Source organism: Colius striatus, chromosome 8, assembly GCF_028858725.1.
Source record: "Colius striatus isolate bColStr4 chromosome 8, bColStr4.1.hap1, whole genome shotgun sequence".
NCBI classification, from domain to species: Eukaryota; Metazoa; Chordata; class Aves; order Coliiformes; family Coliidae; genus Colius; species Colius striatus.
In genome coordinates, this window is record NC_084766.1 from 30,307,257 (window position 1) to 30,332,996 (window position 25,740).

The window sequence follows — 25,740 nt, forward strand, 5'->3', positions numbered from 1 at the left end:
TACACAGTAGGATATCATAATTAGCAGAGATGCAACACACTGAATAATTGGAAAGATAAGGAAATGCCACTGAAGTTTATAGAAGGGAAAAAAATTCCTTATCTCTAGACAATCCCGTGTCACCATGACACTTAAGGCTCTTCTTTGGTGAGGTTATGATGGAGCACAGCTATTAAAAAGTGGCACTTTCCTTTTTGCTGTGCTGAAGCCGTCATTACCGGGGAAGCAGGAGGTCCCTGAGGCAGCACCCTAGCCTCTCAGCCAGGGGAGCGTAGCAGAAGTAGCCCTCGCTCCCCACAGCCCACACGCGACCTGCCGGGTGCCGCCGCAGCGGGCAGAAAGCGCGGCGCCGCCGGGGCAGGCCCGGGCGGGCCAAGCCCGCTCCGCCCCATTGCCCAGGCACACCCCACCTCCCCCACCCCACCTCCCCCGCCGCTTTCGCTTTCGCTTCTGACGCTCCGGAGCCCAGCGCCAAGGCAAGCCCCTTCCCCTTTCCAATCCCCTGCCCTTCCGCGTCGCGCTGGCCGTCGTTGCTGCTCGCTCCGCTCTCCTGCGCCCCAGGCTCGCCGCCTTCCCGCTTCCCGGCCTCCCGCCCAGCGCCCCAGGCCCGCCACCTTCCCGCTTTCCCGCCTCCCGCCCTCAGCTGGCCGCCGCCTTCGCGCTCCCCTTTTCCTTCTCGTCTCCCGGCCCCGGACTGTCCCGTCTGCCCTGCATCCCTGGGGCCTGGCCACCCTGCTCGCTACTTTTCTCTGACTCGCAGGGGCAGAGGACTGAAAGGAAGCGGCTTTTCCTCAGCACTAGATGCCAGGGCCTTTCAGGTGGCTGCTTCGGCTACACAGCCACTTCCTGAGAGGGCAGTGTGGTTGGTAGCGTTGGCGGTGGTGGTTTCCTTTGGTGTGGGGTTGCTCTCCGTTCACCTCTAGGGTCATTCAAAAATATATTGGTTTGTTTAAGACAAATCTAGACCCCAGCTTTTGGGAATTGTTACTCTTAGGGTAGCAGTTAGTGTCCTGGACTCTGGGTAGGGGAATGCAGCCTCTGAGCTGCTGCAAGGTCACCGGGGTGGTTTTCAAACTGGGTGTAGACGTATGTTCTTCTGAGTAAATGTATTATAAAAGCAAGTTCAATCCGCCTATTTGTGGGGAAGGCACGGCAATTGCTGCTGCTTTTCCCCATGGAAACCAGGAGGTGGAGTTGAACAAGGCAGCTCAGCATATTCCACCACAAAGGTGTGGGTCTCCCACTGTCTTCTCCACTACTCTTCTCACAAGCACTGAGCTGGTGTAGATGATTGCACTACCAGAAATATGACTGCTTTCTTCCTGTAGTTTTCCACCATCTTAATGATCTAAACAAACTCCCTAAATGAGCAACTTGGTACTTGCAAGAAGAGGAGAGACTATTTTTTCATCAGGAAAAAGTCATTAGACCAGCTCAGCCTTGTTGGCTACCAGTGGCTCATGTCACTTTTGAAATAAGACGTTCCAAGCTTACACTGGAGCAATGGGGAAAAAAAATCGGCTGATTTGCTGAAATACAGCAATTTGTGTAAGAGGCAGCTTCATGTAATGAAAATACCTTTTAATATCCAAGAATCACTTCACAACAGTATGCATGTATTGATTAATCATTAGAAGAATGTAAAATTTGTGTTCAGTGTTGATATAGACAAAACAGAGAAATGAAAACCAAAGATCCCATCCATGGAGGAAAATACAGGATTTTTTTTTTTCTCTTAAGCACAATTGATTGTGTATATACAAACACAGGAGCTCTCTGGGTGTCTCAGTACTGGATAGGATTGCAGTTACAGATATTTTGATATTACTTGTCCTTGCTTTCTTCCCACCATACTTCTTTCCAAACCATGACATTTCTGTGAATTACTCATAAGATCTTTCACCTTAGAATTATTTTTACTTTTGGTTATTTTCTGTTTATTTTGTTTATTATTATTTTGAGAGAGATGTTAGACAAGTCACTTTTGGTAACTGCAACAAGGCAATACAGATGTCTGAGGATGTGCAATGTCATGTTAGGGCCAGAAATCTATAGCCACTCTTACTTGATGAAGTATTATATAGTGTAACTGACTAACAAGCTCAAATGTATCTGGTTTAACGAGGTATATCTAAAAGGATAGTGTTCACTGATAGATTCTTGCATTCTTGTACTTTTATTTATAGATGTCAGGAGATCAACGTGTTGACAGCTTGGCTCAAAAGAGAGGTGATGAAGATCACGATGACATCGTTGATGCAAGGCCAGATAGAAGTAGCAGATTCTCACTTTTTGGAAAGTAAGTTACAGATTTTATTCCTATTATTGTTGTATCAGCTGCCATACTATCCTTCTGATGGCTTTTTCATGATCAGTTTGCCATATCCACAATGTATGGTTTGTGTTGTATGGATTTAATGTATCTGGTCTGTACCTCAGAACATCTCTCTATAGTGTCTCCCATAAGCTTTATTTGGTAGTCAAGAGACCATTAAGTTCATTTAGCATCAATTACAGTTCCTCATCTTAAACATTGCCCTTTGGTGGAGCTGGGAATTAAATATGCCATTAATTATCTGTTTTACAGCATTCAGCTCAGTTAATCTCCTGCATCATTGGAATCCCCTGCTGACTCTTTAAGTTACTTCAGAGCCTGGATGTGCCATCTAGGTTGTAGCACAAAGAAGCTTCACTGAGTCTAGAGATGTAACCCATTACAGAACAAATTAAAAGCCTTTAATTTTAAAACATAGTGGTATCACTGAAGTGTAAGCTTACCTTCATTAAATGTATAGCAAGCAAGAACTATGTACTGCTTGTCTGTACATAGTGAAAACATTAGATAAATGTGATTGAAAATGGAAAAGATTAAAAATGAGCGTGCAAAATTTATTTTATCTATTGAATGTCTACACATTATGAGCTTCATAGAGAGATTTTTATTAGAGGTGTTTATTGCAAAGACTAGTATTTACAGAGAGATTTAGAATTTCTTTTACTTAGACATTCATATTCAAGTGAAAGGTATTCAGATAAAGTACATGGAGAATGTAATTTTATTTTTGCTGCAACTATATGAGTCCAATGGACGTAACAAATCTGTGAGAGAAGTGAAGATGCTTTAGCTTAGAAGACTTTTGATGTGCTGTTAAGCAAGTCAGTTTACTTTCTGTCTCATTTTATCATTCGTCAGATATATTTTATGATGAGCGTCTGTACTATTAATTTTTAACAGAATCACATCTTGCAAAATATACAATGTAAATTTGTTTCTAAATTATGCCAAACATTTTGCAAAGGTTTCTTTTAGAATGTGTGGTTTAACATCCAAATTGGTCTTCTTTATAAGAGGTGATATGCTACTATTGTTACTAAATTACACAACTCAAAGTGAGTCATTCCTGAAGGAAAGGCAATAATCAGCATTCCTATTCTTTTTATTTTGTGGAAGAAATTTAAAAATTAACTTGGCTATTCATCAGTTTGAAGCATTCATTTTTTGGCAACTCCTTGAAAACACAGTTTGAAACATATTTTTCAGAAGTAAAAAATTGCTCAGATTAAGTATGAGGTAATTGAGAAGATTCAACTTAGGCTTTGTAGGAAGTTAATACGTCTGAGAAATCTATCAGAGTTTCTTGAAGGAGGTGATGACTGCCTAAAGAGAAATGAGCTGGTGGACCACAAAGGTTTTAAAAATCCAAGCACAGTGACAAGCTCTTTGTCTTACAGAAACTAAAACTCTTTTGCCTGAGGGAACATAGGAGACAAATGTGAGACAATAAAGGGAGATGGGATTTGTTCTAAAGTCCTGACTGTAATGGAGGAGAAATTGAATAGAGAATGATTGTTCCTTGTGCTTCGCAGAAAATCTAGGAGACATCCAATGAAAAGTTCATGCAGTAGCTTTAAAACAACTGGTAAGACGTGGTGTTCACCTAGCACAGAATGCAATTGTAGAACCTAAAGTCACGAGATATGCAGGTGTCAAGATTTCATACATGATTAGAAGAAAGTGTTTCTATTTATGGAAGAAATGTCCAGTGAGAATATGTTAAGACATGTTAATGTCTTTGGTGCAAGATGTTCTTATATGAGATTTCTGTGAGCATATGTTCTATATCAAATTTCTTTTGTTTTTTTTCCTAAAAACTCATTACTAGCCAGCACCAATACTATGTTAGAGGTACTTTAGTTGGAACCAACATAACTCTGTCTTGATTGCCAAATCTTCGTTTTGGCAACATTAAAATAATACCTGTAAAGTAAAATGTCTAGAAAACTATATATTGAGTACAGTTTTATGATCACTTGGGTTTTTTTTAGCAACCCAGTTTTTACCAGCTGTGCAGTACTTTCAACAAAATTATACATTGTATTTCATTTATTATTGCTTAAAATATGTAATCTCAATAGGAAAACAATTAACTTGCATTGTTAAATAAGCACATTAATTTTCATTTAAGAGAGTGAGAAACTGAGTTCAAAGCCATGTAGAAGACCTGGTTTCTAGCAGATTCACAGCTTCACCATTCTCTGTGACTGGACATTTATCTAGAAAGAGCATGAAGTATAAATAAGTGAAAACCTTATTCAGTGATGTATGTTTTTCTCCAAGAAGTCTGTGAGCCTGCTTTACTGTGGAGGCCACAAGGCTCCAAACAAGCCATGGACTGGGCAGGTTCTTCTGGCTGCACCACAGCTTAGGGGAATTACATTCTACATATTTCCTTTTCTTTGAAGAAGTGCTATTACATAGCCAGTATTGGTGGGGAAAAGCTGTTTGTTGGGAAAAAAAGAGTTGAAGGAAATAAATTTTGAGTTAACATCTGCTGGTGGTGTTTGGTTTGGGGATTTTTAGCCACTAGATGGCAGGCGGGTATCAATTTTATTTGCTGCAGAATTAGGGAGTGTTTCAGTTAAGCAAAAAGTTATGCTTCAGAAAGCAGAAACAACAGGATGTGCTCTGGGAAGGCTGCATGCAAGAAAATTTTAGAGCATGGTTAAACAAAACTTGAACTGAGGATTTCAAATGTGTATATTCTTTATGTGATAGTTAGAAATGAATAGAATCTTTTCCCACAGAAATTTTTTGTGGGCTTCAGTGAAGAAGCATAATGCTGAAGAGAGTGGTTGTTAGTTATATTGAGGTACCAGTTTTATTCTAATTTAATTGTATAGAACCATTTGTTCTCTAGTTATTTTTATCTACTCCAGCCCTACTGGCTTATTTTACAGCTAGTGTTCTCCTTGTCATATGGAAAGAGAAAACATAACCAAAATATATATTTTACATTTTTTATAAATACCTAGTTATAACTGAAACTGTGCTCTTAATGCAGAAACATGAACTATAGTGTGAGAAAATCCCACAGAGGAATTTGAGAGGTCTGGTAAGGTACATATAGTCACCAAGAGTACTGCAGCTGTTTAACACTGCAAACCCAAAATATACATAAGGTATTTATTTATAGCAAGTCAAGCCACTGTAAAGTTTGAGACTTTTCATTTTAATTTATTTGAAAGTTTGCTGGAAACATTAATGTCTGTCTTACCTTCTGTTGTTCAGTAGTTGTCATATATAATCATGATATCTACCAGGGTTGTATAGTATTTAGATCAAAAAGATTCACATATATGTAAGTTTTCCTTATTTTTTTATAGTATTTATTTGTGTTACAGGACATCAAAGTAGGGAAGCACTGATGCTACCACAGCAATATGTTTTAATTTAATGATCCTTGTCTCAGTATAGCCACATTTCTCAAAATAAATAGCCTTGTCTTTCAAAGAATAAACATTAATTTTTTGAGATTCGGCCTCAGCTGAGTCTCAGCTTTGGAGCTATAACAGGTGTGGAAAGATGCCTTTTTTTCAGCTTTGCTCTGCTGTTGTTCTTCTGTCTTTTGGGGAGCTTTTCCATCTGCTTTTGATTACCAACAGTTTATTTTTGTTTGGTTTGTAAGAAGCTGTTTTGCAGGTAGAACTTAATGAAGAACATTAACAGGACAAAGGGTAATGGGATGAAGCTGGAACACAAAAAGTTCCACTTAAATATAAGAAAAACCTATTTTACTGTGAGATTGAGAAAGTAGTGGAACAGGCTGCCCAGGGAGGGTGTGGAGTCTCCTTCCTTGGAGGTCTTCAAGACCCGCCTGGACACATTCCTATGCGACCTGATCTAGGTGGACCTGCTTCTGCAGGGGGTTGGACTGGATGATCTCTAAAGGTCTCTTCCCACCCCTACCATTCTATGATCCTGTGATTCTATGAAGAACAGTTTCACTGTGATGCAGGTACCTGTATTTTCCAGAGTTGCTCATTTTGTATTTTTTGGGCTGTTTGAAAAGGCTGGGCCTAATCTGTGGTGAGTTGGACACCAGGTGCCCACCAAAGCTGTTCTATCACTCTCCTTCCTTAAATAGTCAGAGGAGAGAAAATACAATGAAAGATTTGTGGGTTGAGACAAGGGCAAGAAGAGATCACTCACCAATTACTGTCTCAGGCAAAACAGGCTTGACTTAGGGAATTTATTACCAATCAAATCAGAGCAGGATAGTGAGATATAAACCCAAACCTTAAAACAGCTTCCCCCCACCTCCTGAGTTCTCTACGTCCTCCGCTCAAGCGACACAGGGGGACAGGGAATGGAGGTTGTGGTCAGTTCATCACAGTTGTCTCTGTTGCTCCTTCCTCCCATTCTCCCCCTGCTCCAGCTTGGAGTCCCTCCCACAGGAGGCAGTCCTCCATGAGCTTTTCCAACATGAGTCATTCCCTCAGGCTACAGTTCTTTGTGAGTCCTTTCTGAGCAATGCAGTCCTTCAGGAACAGACTGCTCCAGCGTGGGTCCTCCATGGGGCCATAGGTCCTGCCAGCAAACCTGCTCCAGCATGGGCTTCTCCTTCTCCATGGATTCACAGGTCCTGCCAAGAGCCTGCTCCCATGTGGGCTTCCTGCAGCCTCCTTTGAGCATCCACTCACTCCAAGGTGGGGTCCTACCCGGGCTTCAGGTGGATCTCTGCTCCACAGTGGCCTCCATGGCTGCAGGGGCAGGGCCTCACCATGGGCTGCACCATGGGCTGCAGGAGAATCTCTGCTCTGTGCTTGGAGCATGTCTTCCCCTCCTTTTTCACTGAGCTTGATGTCTGCAGACTTATTGCTCTCACATATTCTCACTCCTCCCATTATCTGCAATTCCTATTGCCCAGCTATTATTTTTTTCCCTTTCTTAAGTCTGTTCTCCCAGAGGCACTACCTCTGTCACCGATGGGCTCAGCCTTGGCCAGCAGTCGGTCTGTCCTGGAGCTGCTGGCACTGGCTTTGTCAAAAATAGGGGAAGCTTCTAGCACCTTCTCACAGAAGCCATCCCTTGTAGCCCTTCTGCTACCAAAACCTTCCCAAGCAAACCCAGTACTCTGATCTTATAAATTATTTGCTTGCTTTGTAGAAAAAGTACTATTGCTAGTACTGTATGCTTGTGAAGAAACTCTGTTAGCCTCTGCATGAATGTCAGCTGTCCCTGCCTTGAAATTAATGTGTTCAAATGTAGGTTGTGCCTGGAATGATAACTCACCTTTTTTACCATAACTTTTACAATTTTAAGATGAAAAATGCCATTCTGTTACAAATTGTTCAGTGACAGAATATTACAGACCCTTCAAAAATAAATATCACTAAGAAAAGTATCCCTTTTATCCTTAGATAGAGTAAAAATAGTAAGTTATTTTAAAACAAATAACAGCTGATGAGTCATTATCTGAAGTTATGCTCTGGGCTGCAGTTCAGAGCTCTGAACTGAACTCTTGGTTCAGTGTCATGTTTCCTTTATGTCTCTAAATAAATCACGGTGCACCTTAGTCTGTCCTGTAAATAGGTGATCATCTTTCCTCTTACTATCCTAACTCCAAAGTCTAGCACAATATCATTTTCATTTTCTTTGGAGATTGTAGGTTCTGCTTTGCACAAGTTAAATATCAGTTTTATTTTCCCGCAAGGTGCTGAATGTAACATTTCCAAAGCAATAGGTTCTGGCATCTGTGGCCTGTTAAAGTTAATTCCTACCAAAATGATAAAGAGATTTTTACATAGATCAGCAGGCATGTTTCATTTTCATTACTCTTTAAACCAGAGGTTTGTTATACATTTTGTTTATTTATTCTTGCAGTTTTTGTTAGATCTGGACCTCAGCTTCTGGAGAACATTGCAGGAATGTTTAACAGTTAGTGGAAATTGTGGTTAATGCTTGTACTTTCTCTTGGATGCTCACTGGATGTACCATACAGGAAATGCTCAAGTATCTTCATATGAGGAAAAGCTGCAGGAACTGGGGCTATTTAGTCTAGAGAAGAGGAGACTGAGGGGAGATCTTATTAACATTTACAAATATCTAAAGAGTAGGTGTCAGGAGTTTGGGACATCCCTTTTTTCTATAGTAGCTAGCAACAGGACAAAGGGGAATGGGATGAAGCTGGAACACAAAAAGTTCCACTTAACATAAGAAAAAACTATTTCACTGTTGAGGTGAGGGAGCCCTGGCACAGGCTGCCCAGAGGGGTTGTGGAGGCTCCTTCCTTGGAGGTCTTCAAGACCCGCCTGGACGTGTTCCTATGCAACCTGATCTAGGTGAACCTGCTTCAGCAGGGGGGTTGGACTAGATGATCTCCAAAGATCCCTTCCAACCCTACCATTCTATGATTTCTATGATCTTGAAATAGTATCTAGTCTAGAGTGTGAGAGCTCATTATTTCACAGTCAGTGTTTATTTCCAGTCTCCTTGTGAAGCACAGCCAACACTGAGTTATCCATGATCTGTATCTGTAGCAATCACAACAGTGAGTCAAGTATACTAATTTCTTTTTAGTGTAGTAATTTATTTCCTTCATTACAGCAAACTCTGGGCTGTCATCATACAAAATTTGGAGGAAAGCTATTATGTAGTGTCATTTTTTTAGCTTTCAAAGGAATCAAAGCCAAATTAAGCCAAATTTGTAATAAACCAAAAATGTTTAAGAGTAAATGTGTAGGAAATAGTTGTATGAATGAGAATGCAAAGAGGTTTTGTAAACTGCGTGTGTTGTGTTATTTCCTGAGAAATGTTCCTTGTAAATATTGTAGTAATGGTGGATCAGGTTTCAAGAGAAGGAAGAAAGATGTATTACAAAGTGAAGTCTGCTGTCACACCTCCATCTCAAGATCTGCTGTATTTTCCTACACTCTCTACACAGGAACAGTGATAGAATCAGAGCAATGGGATCGTGTTTTCTGCTTGTCAGCAAAGGTAGATCAGGCCTGCATGACCTCAGCTTACAGGGTGATAGCTATGAGGGTTTGAATAGCCCCATAGAAAAGTCCAGCGTGACCCACTGCTGATGCGTGCGAATCTTTGGGCCTGAGCATAGAGAGCATCCTGTTTCATTCTCCCATGTAACCCTGAGCATGTTGGGCTCCTAGCATTAACAAAGAAGATTAGACTTGCTCTTGAGGACAAGCTGAAGCTGTTTTCAGATGCAGTGTGGCGTACCATTTGATGATGAGCCAAGGTACTGTAGAATGTTCTGTGTCTCCTTCCTTCTCTGTCACCTGATTGGAAATCTCATGAATGAATGCCCTGAACAATTTCGGTTTCAGTGTTTATAACAAGCTAATTATAACTCCACTGGCATTTTGCTGTTGCTAATCTTAGCCAGAGTGTTCTCTGAGAAACATTATTTGGGGGTGGGCTAGCTTTATTTTGAGTCATTTTCCAAGCAGTCCATATAGCAATATATATAACTGTTAATTGCTCTTAGTACCTATAATAGGTAAGAGGGGATTCATTTTTTTCATATAATTGGCAGTTGCCTATGTACATTATACTACCTAGGATTTTCCAGAATACCCATGGAAGGTATGTACATGCAGGTTTTCCAGAAATGAGCAGAAAGCCTTTCAGCAACCAACATTCTTTATTTGTACAATTTTTGGAGTGTTATTGGAATATTATGTTGCACACAGTATTGTGGGGCCTGTACCTGTAGATTATTTACAAATTGATGGTCGAGAGTTTAGAACTTATTGTTTTGGTCTTATTTGCTGCAAGCATTACACCACAAAATTGTCATGTAGGCTGTAGATGAGACTTTAAAGTATTAAAATATATATATATATAATATTAAGTACACAAAGGATACTGCTACCTGTTTCTTCTTTTTTTTCCTCTTGTCCTTTTTTAACTGTTGTGAAATGTGGACTTTACTAAACATGTTATTCTGTGTTGAAACTTTTTTTACAAAGTATATCTGGCTTAGCCCCAATGCACTTTATCTGCTTTATTTGTATGTAACAAATAAAATTGCAGCCATGGTTTTGATTTATGTTAAAGCCATCCCTAGCACACAGTTAAAAGGAGAGGAAGACATATTTAGATGTTAGTATCAGAGCTCCAAAGGCATATGTAATATACAATGTATGCCAGAAGTTGCAGTCTGAGGCAGCAGACAGCTCAACTCCTTTCATTACACAGTTTGTTTCTGTTTTCCAAGTTATTAGAGAAGATTCTCCATCCTAATTGGAGAAGGGCCTGAAACTAAACTGGGGCAAAAAAGCTACAAGAATAGCTCAGGATCTGAAAATTGTCTTATAATGAGACGTGTAAAGTGTAGTTATTTTAACTAAAGATGAGAGATAATCAGCTGGTGCTGTGTAGTGCACTATACAAATATATAGATGATGGAAGATCAGAGGATAGGAGGCCCTTCTTGGAAGCAAAGAATTAATAAATCAGTCCAATGGATCCATAAAAAAGGTTGGGTGTAAATCTCAAATATGTTCTGCAGATTAAACAGAAGCAGCAGGTTTGTAGAAACTACCAGGTAGGCGTTTGTGGCTGGCTTTGCAAGAGACTCAATGACACGTGCTGACACTCAGGTGAGTCCTTACTGCAGTTACTGTGTTGCAGCTCACTAGCTGGTTGTGTTCATCTCTGAGACTCCTGCAGTTGCGAAGCTTTGTGGTAGGAGAGGCCTTAATGTGATTCAAGCTAATATAGTATGAGTTTCAAAGGAACAAACAACTACCTGTTGCTGTAGTTCAGCTGAGTAGCTGCAATGTGATAAGTTACGGTATCTTGACTGGTAAGCGAAGGTCCCAGAGGTCTTTAGGGTTGTAATATACTTTGGGGAAATGCCATATTCTCTGGTCTCCAACCCTGACATTTTGCAGCAATTGTAAGTAATCGTATGCAAGCTAATGTGCAGTAACCAGATATAGGAATTTGTTTCTGGACTCAAATCCACTGTAAACCTCCATTGTGGGCTGTAAGAATCTCTGCTTTCCAAGTACTTTTTTGCAGGAGGCATGTGGCAGTTAGCTCCTTACACATTTGGATGTAAACATTGTACAGATCTACTTAACAGTGGATTTAAAATCCATTCTCTACTTTACTGTACACTACTGTCCCCCTGCAAAGAAGCTATAAGATCTGAAATTGCTTTGTGAAATAAATTTGTTTAGGCTCCATTTTGTAATGGAGAAGGTAAGCCCAAGAACTATGAAGTTACTTTCCCAAAGTTATTCAGTGGCAGAAGTAGGATTCACACTCAGTTCTCCATTCAGAGCACGACTAAACATCTCTTAGTGGAGACCAGAACATATCTCCCCAACTGAGCATTTAATCTTGGTTAATACTTTTCATCAAGTTAACTGAGCAAATAATAACTAGCATATAATCTTAACAAATGGTATTTTAAGGGTTGTATTCTGTTGTTGCAGGTGAAATAGGATGCTACAGAAAATGTAGGGAAATTCCAAGATATCTTTCAAAAATGAAAACATTCTATTTTGCAAATTTTGTGCAAAATCTGTAACTGTGCTGCTACGTGTGTCATAGTAAGAATAAAAGTAAGTTTTTAATATGGTACAGTTTTATTGGATGAATAAATTCAGTCCTCAGTCTTGGGCAAAGAATTTGTTAATGATAGCTTAGTTCCCTCCCTGCTCTGTTATTATCTTTATAAGTTCAAGGAAATAATCCCGTAAGTGACTAACTCCTTTCTTTCAAGACTGCCACAGCAGTATTTTCCTTTCAAAATTAGTATGGTTTTGCTGTTATAAGGAGGACTCAGGACATGGGTTTCCAAAGAAACAAGAGGTACCGTCTCCATTAGCTTCTTAGTTTCATATTCATTCAAGCAAAAGACATTGCCTCTGGTGATATTTAAACTGGCTTTGTTTAGTCAGCTGACAGTCTAATTCCAAAGATGTCCTTAAGAAGTCATGAACTAATTGGCAGTTCAACAAGAAGCTGGGGCTAAATAATTACTATGGGCCTGATCTTGAGAGCAGTTACAAACAGACATTTGTTTTACTGCCTACCTAGTCCTGTTTCTCTCGGTAGGAGGAAAGTGGGGTGCATTCGTTAGACCTGTGGTGTTTGAGTAAGCACACCTGCCATTTCTCTTTATTATATCCCATCCCATCCTAATAATGGCTTTCAAGATTTAATCATTAGAGTAGTATATGAAGATACAAAGGGTGCACAGACTTTATATCTCATTGATAAGTAAGAACATTCCCATATTATCCATTTGATATGTTTCAGGAGAAAAAGTTTGTGCATCCATAGCATGTGACAGTCACATTGGAAATAGAAATGAGATCTCCCAAGTGCCAATGTCTTCTGCAGTGGCTCCTGTCAGTGTGTATCATAGGCCTCAGTATTCTAGCATGCTGCCTGCTTAGTGTGGGACCCAGGATCCCACCATCAAATGCAGTGTAATACAGTTTTAGTGTTTGGTCTAGACCTTATGCTTAATGCTTAGTCCTTATCCCATATAATCTATGCTTTCTGATTTTTAACAGTAAAAGAATATTCACTTTAATAAAAGACAGTTCAAGTAGTGATACATTTTTCTTGTCCAGAAATGTTGCTGCTCTGCTAACCTGATTCAATATTAATGGGAAAAGTCAACAGGATAATCTATTATTTGCATGCAGCTCTAAATCTGTGTGACATTTTACCAAAATGGATCTGACAAAGAACAAAGAGCCTGCCTTAAAGAACTTAAAAGCTCTAGTCAGGTTTAACAAGTGTCTTGTGCATGTTATTGCCAATAGATTTCAAGAGAAAAAGAAATCAAAGAGGGGAGAGTGTAGAGTAATTAGAGGTGTGCTAAATATGGTGAAATTAGGGTGGATTAAACCTGGATAAAAGTATTAAAACTGTCAGTTTGGAGAGAAGGTTATGTAGGAGTAAGACATATTAATGCATGATCATCAGAAAGCATCAGACATATGAATAGGCCACTAATTATTGAGAATAAAGTAGAAATATAGAAAAAAAAATGAACCTTGATTTGTCTAATTTATAAATTCTGTTTGCTCTTCACTTCTTTTGGAAGAATAACTCTGAATTGGTCTCCACCATGCTTACTTTTACTACATATAGCTTGGTGATGCTTTGTGAATTCAAACACAATCCTCTCCGCGTTTTCATTGTTTCTTGTCTATAACCACCCTTTTAAAAAGAAGTCCAATCCAGGATTTCTTGTGCTTGTAATAATGGAAGAGGAGGCAGGGGGGCTTTTAGACAAAAAGAGCAGCACAGAGCCACACAAAACTGCATAAAATTAAATCAGGAATAAGGACTAAATAAAGTTCTTCAGAAGTCTTAAAAATAATGTATTGTCCTGTACAGTTACTCCACAGTACTGTAACTGAATGGGGAATTTACTCAAATGAAACCTTTAAAGGGGGTCACAAATGAAAAAGTCAGGAGGGAAATATCTTAATTGATTTTATTAGAATGAAGAACATTGCCATTTTAAGATACCCTACATCCCACAATGTAAAGTATATGTAAGCAAAGTGCCCTCATGGCCAAGAAGGCCAGTGGCATTTTGAGGTGCACCAAGAAGAGTGTGGCCAGCAGGTCGAGGGAGGTTCTGCTCCCCCTCTACTCTGCCCTTGTGAGGCCTCATCTGGAGTCCTGTGTGCAGTTCTGGGCTCCTCAGCTCAAGAGGGACAGGGAACTGCTGGAGAGAGTCCAGCGCAAGGCCACCAGGATGATCAGGGGACTGAAACATCTTCCTTGTGAGGAAAGGCTTCAGGAACTGGGTCTGTTTAGTCTGGAAAGGAGGGGACTGAGGGGGGGATCTCATTAACATTTACAAATATCTAAGTGTTGGATGTCAGGAGGTTAGGACATCCCTTTTTTCTATGGTATCTAGCAACAGGTCAAGGGGTGATGGGATGAAGCTGGAACACAAAAAGTTAAATATAAGAAAAAACTATTTTACTGTTGAGGTGAGGGAGCCCTGGCACAGGCTGCCCAGGGAGGGTGTGGAGGCTCCTTGAAGGTCCTCAAGACCCACCTGGACATGTTCCTGTGCGACCTGATCTAGGTGGAGATGCTTCTGCAGGGGTATTGGACTAGATGATCTCTAAAGGTCCCTTCCAACCCTACCATTCTATGATTCTATGATAAAGTTCTGGTAGATGTTGATGGATTAATTGAGATTTGTTCTATGAACCTTGTCACTGTACCATTAGTATCATCTTCTTACCTGGACTCAACAGAAAGGCTGATAATGTGATGGAAAGTAGAATAAATCTTCTCCAATGCTGAAAAGCGTGGGGACTCCAGACAGGATCCCAAGATGTTGGGGTTTTTAAGGCATATTTTTTAAGGCAAATTTTAACAAAAACCATGAGTCATTAAAAATTTCTATGGGATTTCACATTCTATTAAAGAAGCATGCCAGAGAAACAACTGTCACAATGTTCTGTAATATTCTTTCGCAAGTGAAGCCCAAATCTACTGAACTTCATAGAGCAAGACAGTTACCTTCTTTTGTGTGTGTATGTTTCAAATCGAAATGAATGTAATCAATTTAGCCTTTTCCACCCACCTCTTAATGTCAGCTTCCTGAAATTGAACGATGTCATAATTATAGAACTTTTTAATCTGTTTGCATCTTTCAGTAACAAAAGTCCCTAACTTTCCTGGTAAAGAAAGGAACTGTAACTATTTTTGAAGCCCGGATATCCCTCTCTAATATCATTTTAGAGTTCATTTTGATTAACACATTAACTTCCTGTTAGAAAAGCAAACAATCGTGAAAAAAACAAATAGAAAACTCCTCACATCCAATGAGTGTTGACGTGAAGACAGTGAAATCTGTCTTCATTCATCTAATCCTCTGCCCATAAGGCCATTTAAGAAAGTGTTCTTTTTCCAGAGAGGGCTGTTTTGTCTGTGTGCTAAGTCACGTTACTTTTAAGGCCAAGCAGCTCATGTTTTCAGAAGAGCTCTGTTGTCTGTGGGTTACTGTCATCCTTTTTAATCCCTGTTAAGGTTGAGGTTCAGTAAATGGACTGGTGTAACAGCTTCTGCCCTAGAAACTGTACTTTTTTCTTATTGTTTCCCTTTCATCCACTGTGCTCTTGAGAACTTCTGCATTATGCTGCTGCTGTTTCAAGGACAGTCCGTGTAATTACAGCAGAGCAGCTTGCTTGGAGCAGGAGTTTGTACACTCACTGGCTGACATTTACACCTTGCTCAAAGACAGGCAATACCAGACTCCACAGCTGACATGAATTATGTAACGTGATGGAAAGTGAAGGCCCTCCCTACGGAAATACATCACACCACACCTGAAGTTAAGCGGCTAGTTCACACTGAAATGCTTGTTACTCTGGAGAGTTGGTAGGCATGACCCCAAGAGCTTGGCTGTAGCAGGTAGGGAGAGATGATGAGACCCTGCAACACTGACAGAAACTCTTCTGCATGTGGATTCTCAATGTCATGGTATGTCATATACAGTAGCAAAGAAAGTGCAGGAAGATTCCAGCAGAAGGAGGCCAAAGGAGAGGAAATCTCAGCTGCTAGGAAACACTGCTTTCAGTAAAATTGTAATCTGAAAGTAATCTTTAAGTGTAGTTAAATGTAAGCATTGCCATTTTTATCCTGAAATGTTGATATCCATACATACTGAAATGGTAATTTACCCAAAGTGAACAGAAAAGAAGGTTTGTTGTGATCAGTCACAGTTCTTTAGACAATTGAGTTCACTGCTGCTGCAAGTTATGTATCTCCATTGACTGACAGAATTTTACCTGCTCATGGTGATAAGAAATTTGGCCTTTACTATTTAAAACTTCAATAACAAAATGATGTATGGATAATTTTATATTTGAAAAGTGAGTTTACAATAATGATTTTCCCAGGGTGGATAATGATTGAGTCTAGGCTTAATGAAATCATATTTCCAGACATACTGTTGTCAAGCCGGGATTTAAAGACACAGTAAAGGTGGAGGTGTGGAAGCAATATGAGGGTTTCAGAGTAGAGTTTCAGTTTTGCTGAGCTGTTGACCAAAGGGAGAGAACAGGAAATATGTGAGAGCACTCATAGGAAGAATACTTCTGTCTAAGGGAAAGATCAGTGACCAGTGGCAGAGTTGTGGCACAGTTGTAATTAACAGCTGAAGAAAGAGTAAACAGGCATAAAATTCAAGTTTCTGTTTAGTCTGGGCAAGTTTGAATCCCAAAAGCGGGAAGTTAAAGACACTGGATGTCAGAGAAGCAGGATGAAATAAAACTAAGGGCAAATAGTTTAAAACATTTTATAACAGCACATAACTAACCTGTGGAAACCTTTTTGGAAAACACAGTGATTAGAAAGCTTAGTAAGAACAACAGCAGTCAACATTTCTATTAACATGTGTCCTGTTCAAAGCCTGGAAAATAAAAACTTGGCTGGAAAGCATTAGACTTTCAGTCATAAGCCAGCCCTGTCACTGACAGGGCATTTATCTTAAGGGCTGATTATTACATATTTGTTCCTTTATTAGTCATTATTGCAAGGTCTGATTTATCTTGTTGAAACTGGCAAGTTGGACCTTACACTGTTAGTTTAGCCCAGTCAGGCAATACCCATGTTGTGATATGTTTTCATGAAACCCAGAATCTTCAAAAACTAGGACTGCAGGTCCAGGATATGTATACTCCACAGCCTTTGCTTCCTTATTCATTCGGTTTGGACAAATACCAAAAGATTTCTGAAACTCTTTGTTGTCTGCCAGTGAAGAAATGATTACAAACCATGCTGTATTTGCTTAGTATCTCATGAGCTTGTTCAGCTTGGAAGGAAGCATTAGAACAAAGCCATGCTGTCCTTTGTAGAGGAATGGGGAAATGATAGTTATGTGTGTTACTGGGCTGACAAGGCTTGACTGTGACATTGGACGTTGACCAGCATAGAGCTTTTATCATACTTCTGGGAATACCAATAGTCCCAAGTATTTCTGCATGAATGAGTGCAAACTATTGAACTCGGAAGTGAAGTGGTTTCAGAGAAGTATGAGGTTTCACATTTAGTGTGCCACTTAAGCCCAGCTGCTGCTTCGGTGAGGCTTTTTGTGGGAGTAACATGGCTGGATGACTTCTGGACTATAGTTAGCATTTTAGGAGAGCAGGCAGTGCAAACATGATACCATACTGCTCACAGGGATCTGTCCTGAGTGTTCACAACTGTTTATGGATTGGACTTATGAAGAAATTTGTGTACAATCGCCTAGAAAATACTCTTTTATATGTAACAGTCTCTGTCAGTGAAGTTTGTAGAAACTTGCATCTAGCGTGGACTGAAAAAGATAGCCTCTACACTTGACCTGAGTGGTTATTTGTTGTTTTGAAGTGTCTTTTTCCCTGTTTGCCAGAGAGCTGTATAGTAATGTAGGTCCGGGGGGAATTTTCAGCTAGAATAAGAACCCAGATCTCTTTGAAAGTCAAATGTAATATTAACATCATGCAGCTGTGGTTAATTCTGTAAAATGGTTAAAATCCTTTCTTGAGGCAAAGCATATTTAATTATTGCTCCCAAAGCCCTCAAGAATATGCAATATGCAAGAAGAATACCGATAGCTGCGATTTGCCAGGAAAAAAAACTGTGTTTCCAGATACTCTGATACTCTGTGTTTCCAGAGTATCAGACAAAATCCTAAAGTAGATACGATTCACTATCTTGTTTTGTAGTCTCTAAGAGAAGTCTGACAGAGTAGATGATGTTAGGATGGTCACATGCAAAAAGAGAAAACCTGTTAGGTGCAGCTGTTTAATTTGTTCCTTTATAACAGAACATGAGGACACTCAAAGATAAGAAGAAGCTGTTTTAAAATGAAATTGCAGTAGCATTTGAACACAATTAATCATCTAGAGAAGGTTTGTTACAGTTTCCAATTAGTCTTGTCCTTTAGTAATAAAAAAGAGGACACTTAAAGCAAAAAGATAACAATTGCTAAATCAGGAAGGTAAGAAAGTAGATTACACAAACAACATTTAATCAATTCGCAGCAATCTCATGTCCACAGCCTATTATTGAAGCAGATAGCTTAGTAATTCTTTAGAAAGGTGTCAGAGTGAGAATAGTGAAAGTACTTAAATTAATTTAGATTATTGAAAAAATCTAATTTTGTTAAAAATGAACTGTATTATATATTCATTTGTGCTGCAAAAATAGGTGATGTTTTCCTCTCAGACATCAGCAATAAACACTATTAGAAGCAGAATACTGGATGAAATAAGTAAGAGAGATGCTGATAACTTCCTCTGCCCTTCCTGAGCACTGTTTCTAACTGGGCTTGCTCCAAAGCTTGTTTATAGTTCTGAGGCTGAATCAGACCCTTGTAGGCCTCACTGGCTTTGGTTCTGCCTGAAGAGCTCTTACCAGCATCTGAAGCCACCTGCGCTTGGACCAGAAAGTCTACCTTTAAAAGCGAGTACTGCTGAGTTCCTCATGCTCATCCTTCAGATGGGCATGCTGGCTGTAACTGATTTATTCTTCATACTTCATTTAGAATAAATTGGTGTGTAATATCTGTGCTATCCCTGTGCATCTCATTCTAATCCAATCTAAGACTCCTGCACATTGCAGAAAGGTCAATAGATAGACACAGAATTACAGAATCTTAAGGGTTGGAAGGGACCTCAAAAGATCATCCAGTCCAACCCCTCTGCCAGAGCAGGACCACCTAGAGTAGATCATACAGGAAGTAGTCCAGATGTGTTTAGAATGTCTCCAGAGAAAGAGACTCCACAACACATCTGGGCAGCCCATTCCAGTGCTCCCTCACCCTCACAGTGAAGAAATTCTTCGTTGTATTTCTTTGGAACCTCTTATGTTCCAGCTTTTACCCATTGTCCCTTGTGCTGTCATTGGACATCACTGAGAACAGCCTGGCTCCATCCTCCTAACACCTGCCCTTTACATATTTGTAAACATTAATGAGGTCACCCTTCAGTTTCCTCCAAGCTAAAGAGCCCCAGCTCCCTCAGCCTTTCATCAGAAGGGAGATGCTCCACTACCTTCATCATCTTTGTGGCCCTGCACTGAACTCTCTCTAGCAGCTCCCTGAACTGAGGGGCCCAGAACTGGACACAATATTCTAGATGTGGTCTCACAAGGACAGAGTAGAGGGGGAGGAGAACCTCTCTCGACCTACTGCCCACAGTCCTTCTAATACTCCCAGGAGACCATTGGCCTTCTTGGCCATGAGGGCACATTGCTGGCCCATGCTCATCCTGCTGCCCACCAGGACCCCCAGATCCCTTTCCCCTACACTACTCTCTAAGTGTTCATTCCCCAACCTGTGCTGGTACATGGGGTTATTCTTTCCCAGATGCAAGACTCTACACTTGCCCTTGTTGAATTTCATTCGATTTCTCACAGTCCTGGGAACAGAGAACATTTGTAACTCATTTTGGCTTGTTTGTTTGGGATCTTTTAAAGTGAGGTTCGGGTATTGACAATTACATTAAAACATGCTTAGTTTTTGCTTAGGTTCAGACCACTGTTTGGCACACCAAAATAATGTGTGATCTGTTCACACTAACTTTTATCAGTGGAAACTACCTACTGCTTTGTCTTAATCTTCAGAAAATTTAGGGATGATGGTCATTCAGTAAAGAAATCCTGTCACACTATTGGGCAAACCACATATCTTCCTGTGCTTGGAATAGTTATTAAGAGATCTGTCTGTCCTTCCATGAATTACTTATAGGAAAAGTAAAATATGTCCAGAACCAGAGTTTGTGAAGGTTACTGCCAGTCTGACTTCATGTTTATGCTGTTTGTTTTATCTGTGGGTCAGGATCTGTACCTGTTGGATGCAGTTCACTCAAAAGGGCCATTTAACCATTGTCAGAATCTCATTGTGTATAGTAATCACTTCATGGAAATCACAAGATCTTTATCCCCCAATCTGAAATGTGAAGGAAGAAAACAAACATCAGAGAAGAAAAAACATTAAGCAAGGCTGCCCAAATAGTTTGAATTAAGATAAATAGGCAATACAGCATGTGACTGGCCACTAACATTAATTTCATTTTATTTACTTAGAAAAAAGAAGAATGGAGAAGAAGAACAGCCAAAGTCCTCTCTCAGTAATCAGTACCGAATTGTTACACCCACTTTCCAGTATAATATGGACTACAAGAAAGTTGGCAAATGTATTATTATAAACAACAAAAATTTTGAAGACAAAACAGGTAATGTTCTTCCTTTGATGATACTCTTTACAGACTTCAGTATTTTTATACTTTCATTAATCAATAAGCATCTTATTTTTAGGACATGGAATTTTAATGAAGGTATTTCTCTTTTTTGTTAGAAATTTATTCCTCTTCTTTAACACTTATGTTAGAGCAGCTCTTTGCACCTTCTTTGCAGTATGTGTTTCAAAGAGCATGTCACCTTGCTCTATCAACTTTAAAGTAAACCTTTGTCCCAGAGTTTAAGACTATGTTGTTAAAACGTGAACTCTGGCATCCGCAGCCCATATTTTAACTTCCCTGTCCCTGAGCTACAGCCATGAGCTACAAAAGGTAGTAAACAAAAGGTAGTTACAAAAGTTAGCACAGTTTTAACTGGGCTCTGTTCACAGTCTTGCATTTAACTTTTCAGGCTGTGTGCAGTTTCAAAGCAGACAGATACTTGTGGTATAGTCAACTTCATAGGTCTTCTCTTATAGACTTGGCAGACATGCTGATTGTTTACTCCAAAGAATTTACATCAGTTTCTTTTCTGTGTTTAACCTTTTCAACAGTTTTCTCTTGGGGTGCTTTATGCACGTGTAACATGGCATAAGCAAAAGGAGATAGACTCATCCTCAGAGGTCCTATGTTGCAAGGTGCTGGAGACATGCCTACATTTTTCAGGATAAGATCATGTTTAACATTGGGCCTGGTATTATTTTGCATTCAAATGAATCTCACAATTTGTTCTCAATGCCGAGAATGCTGCTCGAGGGTCGTTTGAAACTCCTGTCACCATGACATTGTTTAGATTTATGAATTATAAACCTAAAAATTTACCTTTGAACACGTGAGTTATTTTGAACTGTGGAATGTGCCAATCAATCGTGTTCTTTGTTTTCTGCCAGGAATGGGTACCCGCAATGGCACTGATAAAGATGCTGGAGATCTAGCTAAGAGTTTTAGAAACTTAGGTTTTGATGTTTACACCTACAACGACCGAAGCCGTGATGATATGGAAAAATTATTGAAGCGAGGTAAAAATTTACAGTCATAGAATAACTCAGAGCAGAAAAGGCCTTTGGAAGTCACCAAATCTACTCCCCACTCAGAGCAGGTCAAATTAGAACGGTTTGCTTAGGCCCCACTACATTTTCTGTATAGGAGTCAGCCTCTGAATGAGATGCACTTAATTCCCTGCTTCTTTTTCCAACATCAATTCAGAAAGACACAGATTTTTTCTCATACTAGGTGAAGTGTTTGTCCTGTGGATTAGGTGGAGACCCTTGTTGTATTACATAGAGTCCAGCCTGTTGGCTCCAGTGGGCTAGACTCAGAGTCAAGTGAAGGATGCATTCATGTATTGAAAGTACTCATCACATTGTTAAAATGTGGATTGTGGCATGTTTATCCACTCCTTATGCTTTGCAGTAGAGGCCCAATGTATATTTAGTCTCAGAAAAAAATGTGCAATTTTCATTTAAAATGTTGCTTTTTTTGGCTAAGAGGTATTTGTTTTGTAGCTGCTGAGGAGAACCACAGTGATGCCGCTTGTTTTGCCTGTATCCTTCTAAGCCATGGGGAAGAAGGCCTCATCTATGGCACTGATGGACCCATGGCTATCAAGAGTTTGACTGCGCTATTCAGAGGAGACAAGTGTAAAAGCCTTATAGGCAAACCCAAATTATTTTTCATTCAGGTAATAACCCTAAGGTAAATATATTCTCCAACTGCTGTAGTGAGAAAAACAGGCTATGTTGGTTGTCTGCTCTGGAAGAGCCCTGTGAATATACTGTCACTGAAAATTTGTACATGTTTTCTCTTTGTGCATGGTAGTATATTAACTTCAATGCAGAAAGATAAACTCCCTCTTGTGTAGACAAAGCTGAGGACAGTGTTTGATTGTCAATAGAAATAATACTGTCCAGGTCTCTGAGTTAAAGGCCATCTCTACAGCTTACTGCATTCTGCTAAAAGAAGTAGTTTCTTCTCTCCCTTGGTAGCCTAAAAATTTATATTGCATTATTGCATTAGCATACAATTAATTGCATATTACCTAAGCTTTTGAAGACACCTGTTTCAGACAGTATTGACTAACACACCATGGGTCTGAATTGTCTTTTTTTATCACAGTATTACTTATGTATGGGAGTTGCAGCAGATGTGATTTTCCCTAAGCTGTTCCGTCAATTAATCCTCAACCTCAAAGTGAAAGCTGTATCTATTTTAAACTCTTCATGCTATTAAAGCAATATTTCTTTTAAATAAAAGTTTGGAATGGGTACTTGTTTGCCTTTAAAATTATCTTAATAAAGGCACCAACTCATGTGATTTAAGCCCATCAGACTGGCATTTTTTTGCAAGAGCTGTCAGTCAAAGCTGCTGATCTGGAGCTGGAACTTACCAACCTGGACTGTGATCCCAGCATGCCCTTAGCTAAACCACACAATCAGGAGGAAATTAAGAATAAAAGAGAGCAATGGAAAAATGTAAAAAAATGCAATAGGTGGTCAAACAGTGGAACAGGTTGCCCAGATTGTAGAGCCTCCATCTGTGGAGATATTCTAAACCCAACTAGACACTGTCCCAGATGTCTGCTGTAGCTGTCCCTGCTTGAGAAGGGGGTTTGGACTAGATGATCAAAGGATGTGAGTTCTGTGAGTTCATTCTGTGAGATGTGGTGCTACAGCAGTGTGTCAGGAACCAGAGACAGTGTGTAGTCCACTATAAAGAAAATGTCTGCAAGTAACACTGTAAAAAACATGGTGTTAATACTTGTGTTCTGATGCTGACTCGGCACTTTGACATCCCACTGAGATCTACAGCCTGTAACATCATGACCTGCCTTTACTGTAAGTGATGTGTATTTTAAAATGGGTAAGCTGGTAACTTTATCACAGAGCAATTAGTTGTCACTGAGAATAGCATTTCTGCTTCTAATACATGCATAAAACTGTAGCCATTAAAGAATGTTAATGAATACTTATTTTTGTAACACCTTGTTTCTCCTTATTGAACAAGTTCTCTTTGTGTTCACTCCTCTCAGGCATGCAGAGGTTCTGAATTTGATGAAGGTATACAAACTGACTCTGGGCCTGCAAATGACACTCTGGAAACAGATGCCAATCCAAGATACAAGATCCCAGTAGAAGCAGATTTTCTGTTTGCATATTCGACAGTTCCAGGTAAAGGAAAGGGAGCCAGGGTGGGGACAGAAGCCTAAAAACATATCACCCGTATTGACTTGATTGGACAGTGAGTCTTAATGGCACAGCCGGTAGAGATGGTGAAGGCAGTACTATTTTCTGGGAATCCTGTCCCTCCGTGGTTCAGTTTAGTGAGTATGTTGACTATGTGATGAAGACAGGAAAAGGAAAAGTCAGAGTTCTAGGAGAGGAAAGCCATGAAATCTTACTTCTTACAGTTTCTCAAATGCAAAAATACAGAATGGTACTTCAGTAGTTTGAGGTTTGGACAGCTAATATATATTGTTGTCCGCTTTGAAGAAGTAGAATACATGACACAAGTGATAAAAATTAAACTTTCTTTGTGTGTATTGTTACTCTTCTCCCAGAATCTTTCACACAAGTCAATATGTATCTCTCTGCCATTCCATTCTTCAGCACAGGATAATCAGGAAAAAAAGGATGGAAAATAACCTCATGTACTTTCTTCTCTGTCTTTCCTGTAAGGTTATTACTCCTGGAGGAATCCTGGAAGAGGCTCCTGGTTTGTGCAGTCTCTCTGCTCTGTGCTAAATGAGCATGGAAAACAACTTGAAATCATGCAGATCCTCACACGGGTCAACTATGTGGTTGCCACGAATTTTGAATCACAGTCTGATGATCCACGTTTCAGTGAGAAGAAGCAGATTCCCTGCGTGGTCTCTATGCTCACTAAAGAACTTTACTTCTGAAAGTGTATTGTCAGAATATGGTTTTGGGTGGAGATTTGATTGTAAACTGGAGCAATACAGTTTTAACAACAGAAATGTAACTACACTAGGTTTTTTATATTGTATAAGCTGGGGTATCTGATGGATGGACAATGTGCAAGTATGCAAGATTTTAAAGAAGAAATAAATGCTGTGGGCCAACCTGGCAGCTAATGCTAATTATGGCATCTTGATTTCCCTTAGTGTGGTTGTCATGGTTTATGGATACTGAAGATGTTCTGAGAGTCAGCTACCTGACCCATTCAGGTTTATTCCAGAAAACAGATTCTAAATTAAAAAAAAAAATAAGCCTGGTGATTTCATCTTTACTTTCACTACTAGCTCATGGAACCATAACTTCCTTGGAAGTATTGGGCATATGTCCAGTGATAAAAGTTTGTACCTATTTAAAAGGATTTTTACCTGATACATTAATTTCCTTTTTATGAACATTATAAATGAAGACTAGTGGTTACTCTGTGCTCAATCTGGAAATCAGTTACTTAGCACTCTAGTGTAAGATGGATAAACAAACCCTCAGTATTTGTAGGTGATTTACCTGAATAGTATGGAAATGTGACAAACAGAAGAATCAAAACGAAAATCTTGGTGAAGGATTGGCAAACTGTAATTGGGTGATGCCTTATTAAAGAGGCATTGTAAAGATTGACAATTAAGGGATAGAACAGCCTGGAACAGGTATTGCAGTTTTACTGCTCGTAGAAATAAAAATGTCTGCTTATTGATTCAGATGTTTTTAACCAACAGAATGTTAATGCCAAGGTGCTGTTCTAAAACATAAAGATTTAATGTTGAAATGATCAAGCTGTATGTTCCAGTAACAAATATATGTTTAGTTATAACTTCTATTTGTGATGAGTTTTGCAAAGACTGGAAATAATTACTTGAATCAGAAACCAGAAGTGCCTTTTTAGTTTCTGTAGGGTCTTCATTTTCTATTTTGGAGTTATGTCAGTGATGTTTATATTCTTACTTTTTATATTCTCTTTACAGTTGGTAGCTAGCTCAAAAAAGAAACTTTAATGGTTTGGATAAACTGATAAAGCCTTTTCCCACTTAATGTACTCTTTTGAAATCTTTTAAAACAATAAGTGCGTGCCATTAAAGCCAAGTTACCAAATTATTAAGTTTATTTTCTTACAAATACTGTGACATACTGGGGCATATATTTTTTTCATAAGTCAAATTTTCAGTTGTTTGAATTAAATGAGTATCTTATGGATGTCTTCAGCATGAAATCAATAAAAATGGGTTTTTTTAATTTCCTACGAATATCT

The 25,740-nt window shown here is 39.4% G+C and overlaps 1 protein-coding gene across 2 annotated transcripts; it reads left to right on the top strand.

Moving 5' to 3' along the window:
* The first annotated feature begins 432 nt into the window (after nt 1-432).
* Nucleotides 433-25,638, top strand: CASP7 (caspase 7). Of its 2 annotated transcripts, none has more exons than XM_062001237.1 (7): nt 433-476; nt 2,187-2,299; nt 20,375-20,523; nt 21,417-21,545; nt 22,032-22,207; nt 23,555-23,693; nt 24,201-25,638. In XM_062001237.1, exons 2-7 carry the CDS (start codon nt 2,187-2,189, stop codon nt 24,422-24,424), a joined length of 930 nt encoding a protein of 309 aa, XP_061857221.1. In that variant the 5' UTR covers nt 433-476; the 3' UTR covers nt 24,425-25,638. The 2 variants fall into 2 exon arrangements, with proteins under 2 accessions (XP_061857221.1, XP_061857220.1); XM_062001236.1 differs by lacking the exon at nt 433-476 and adding an exon at nt 498-818.
* The last annotated feature ends 102 nt before the right edge of the window (nt 25,639-25,740 follow it).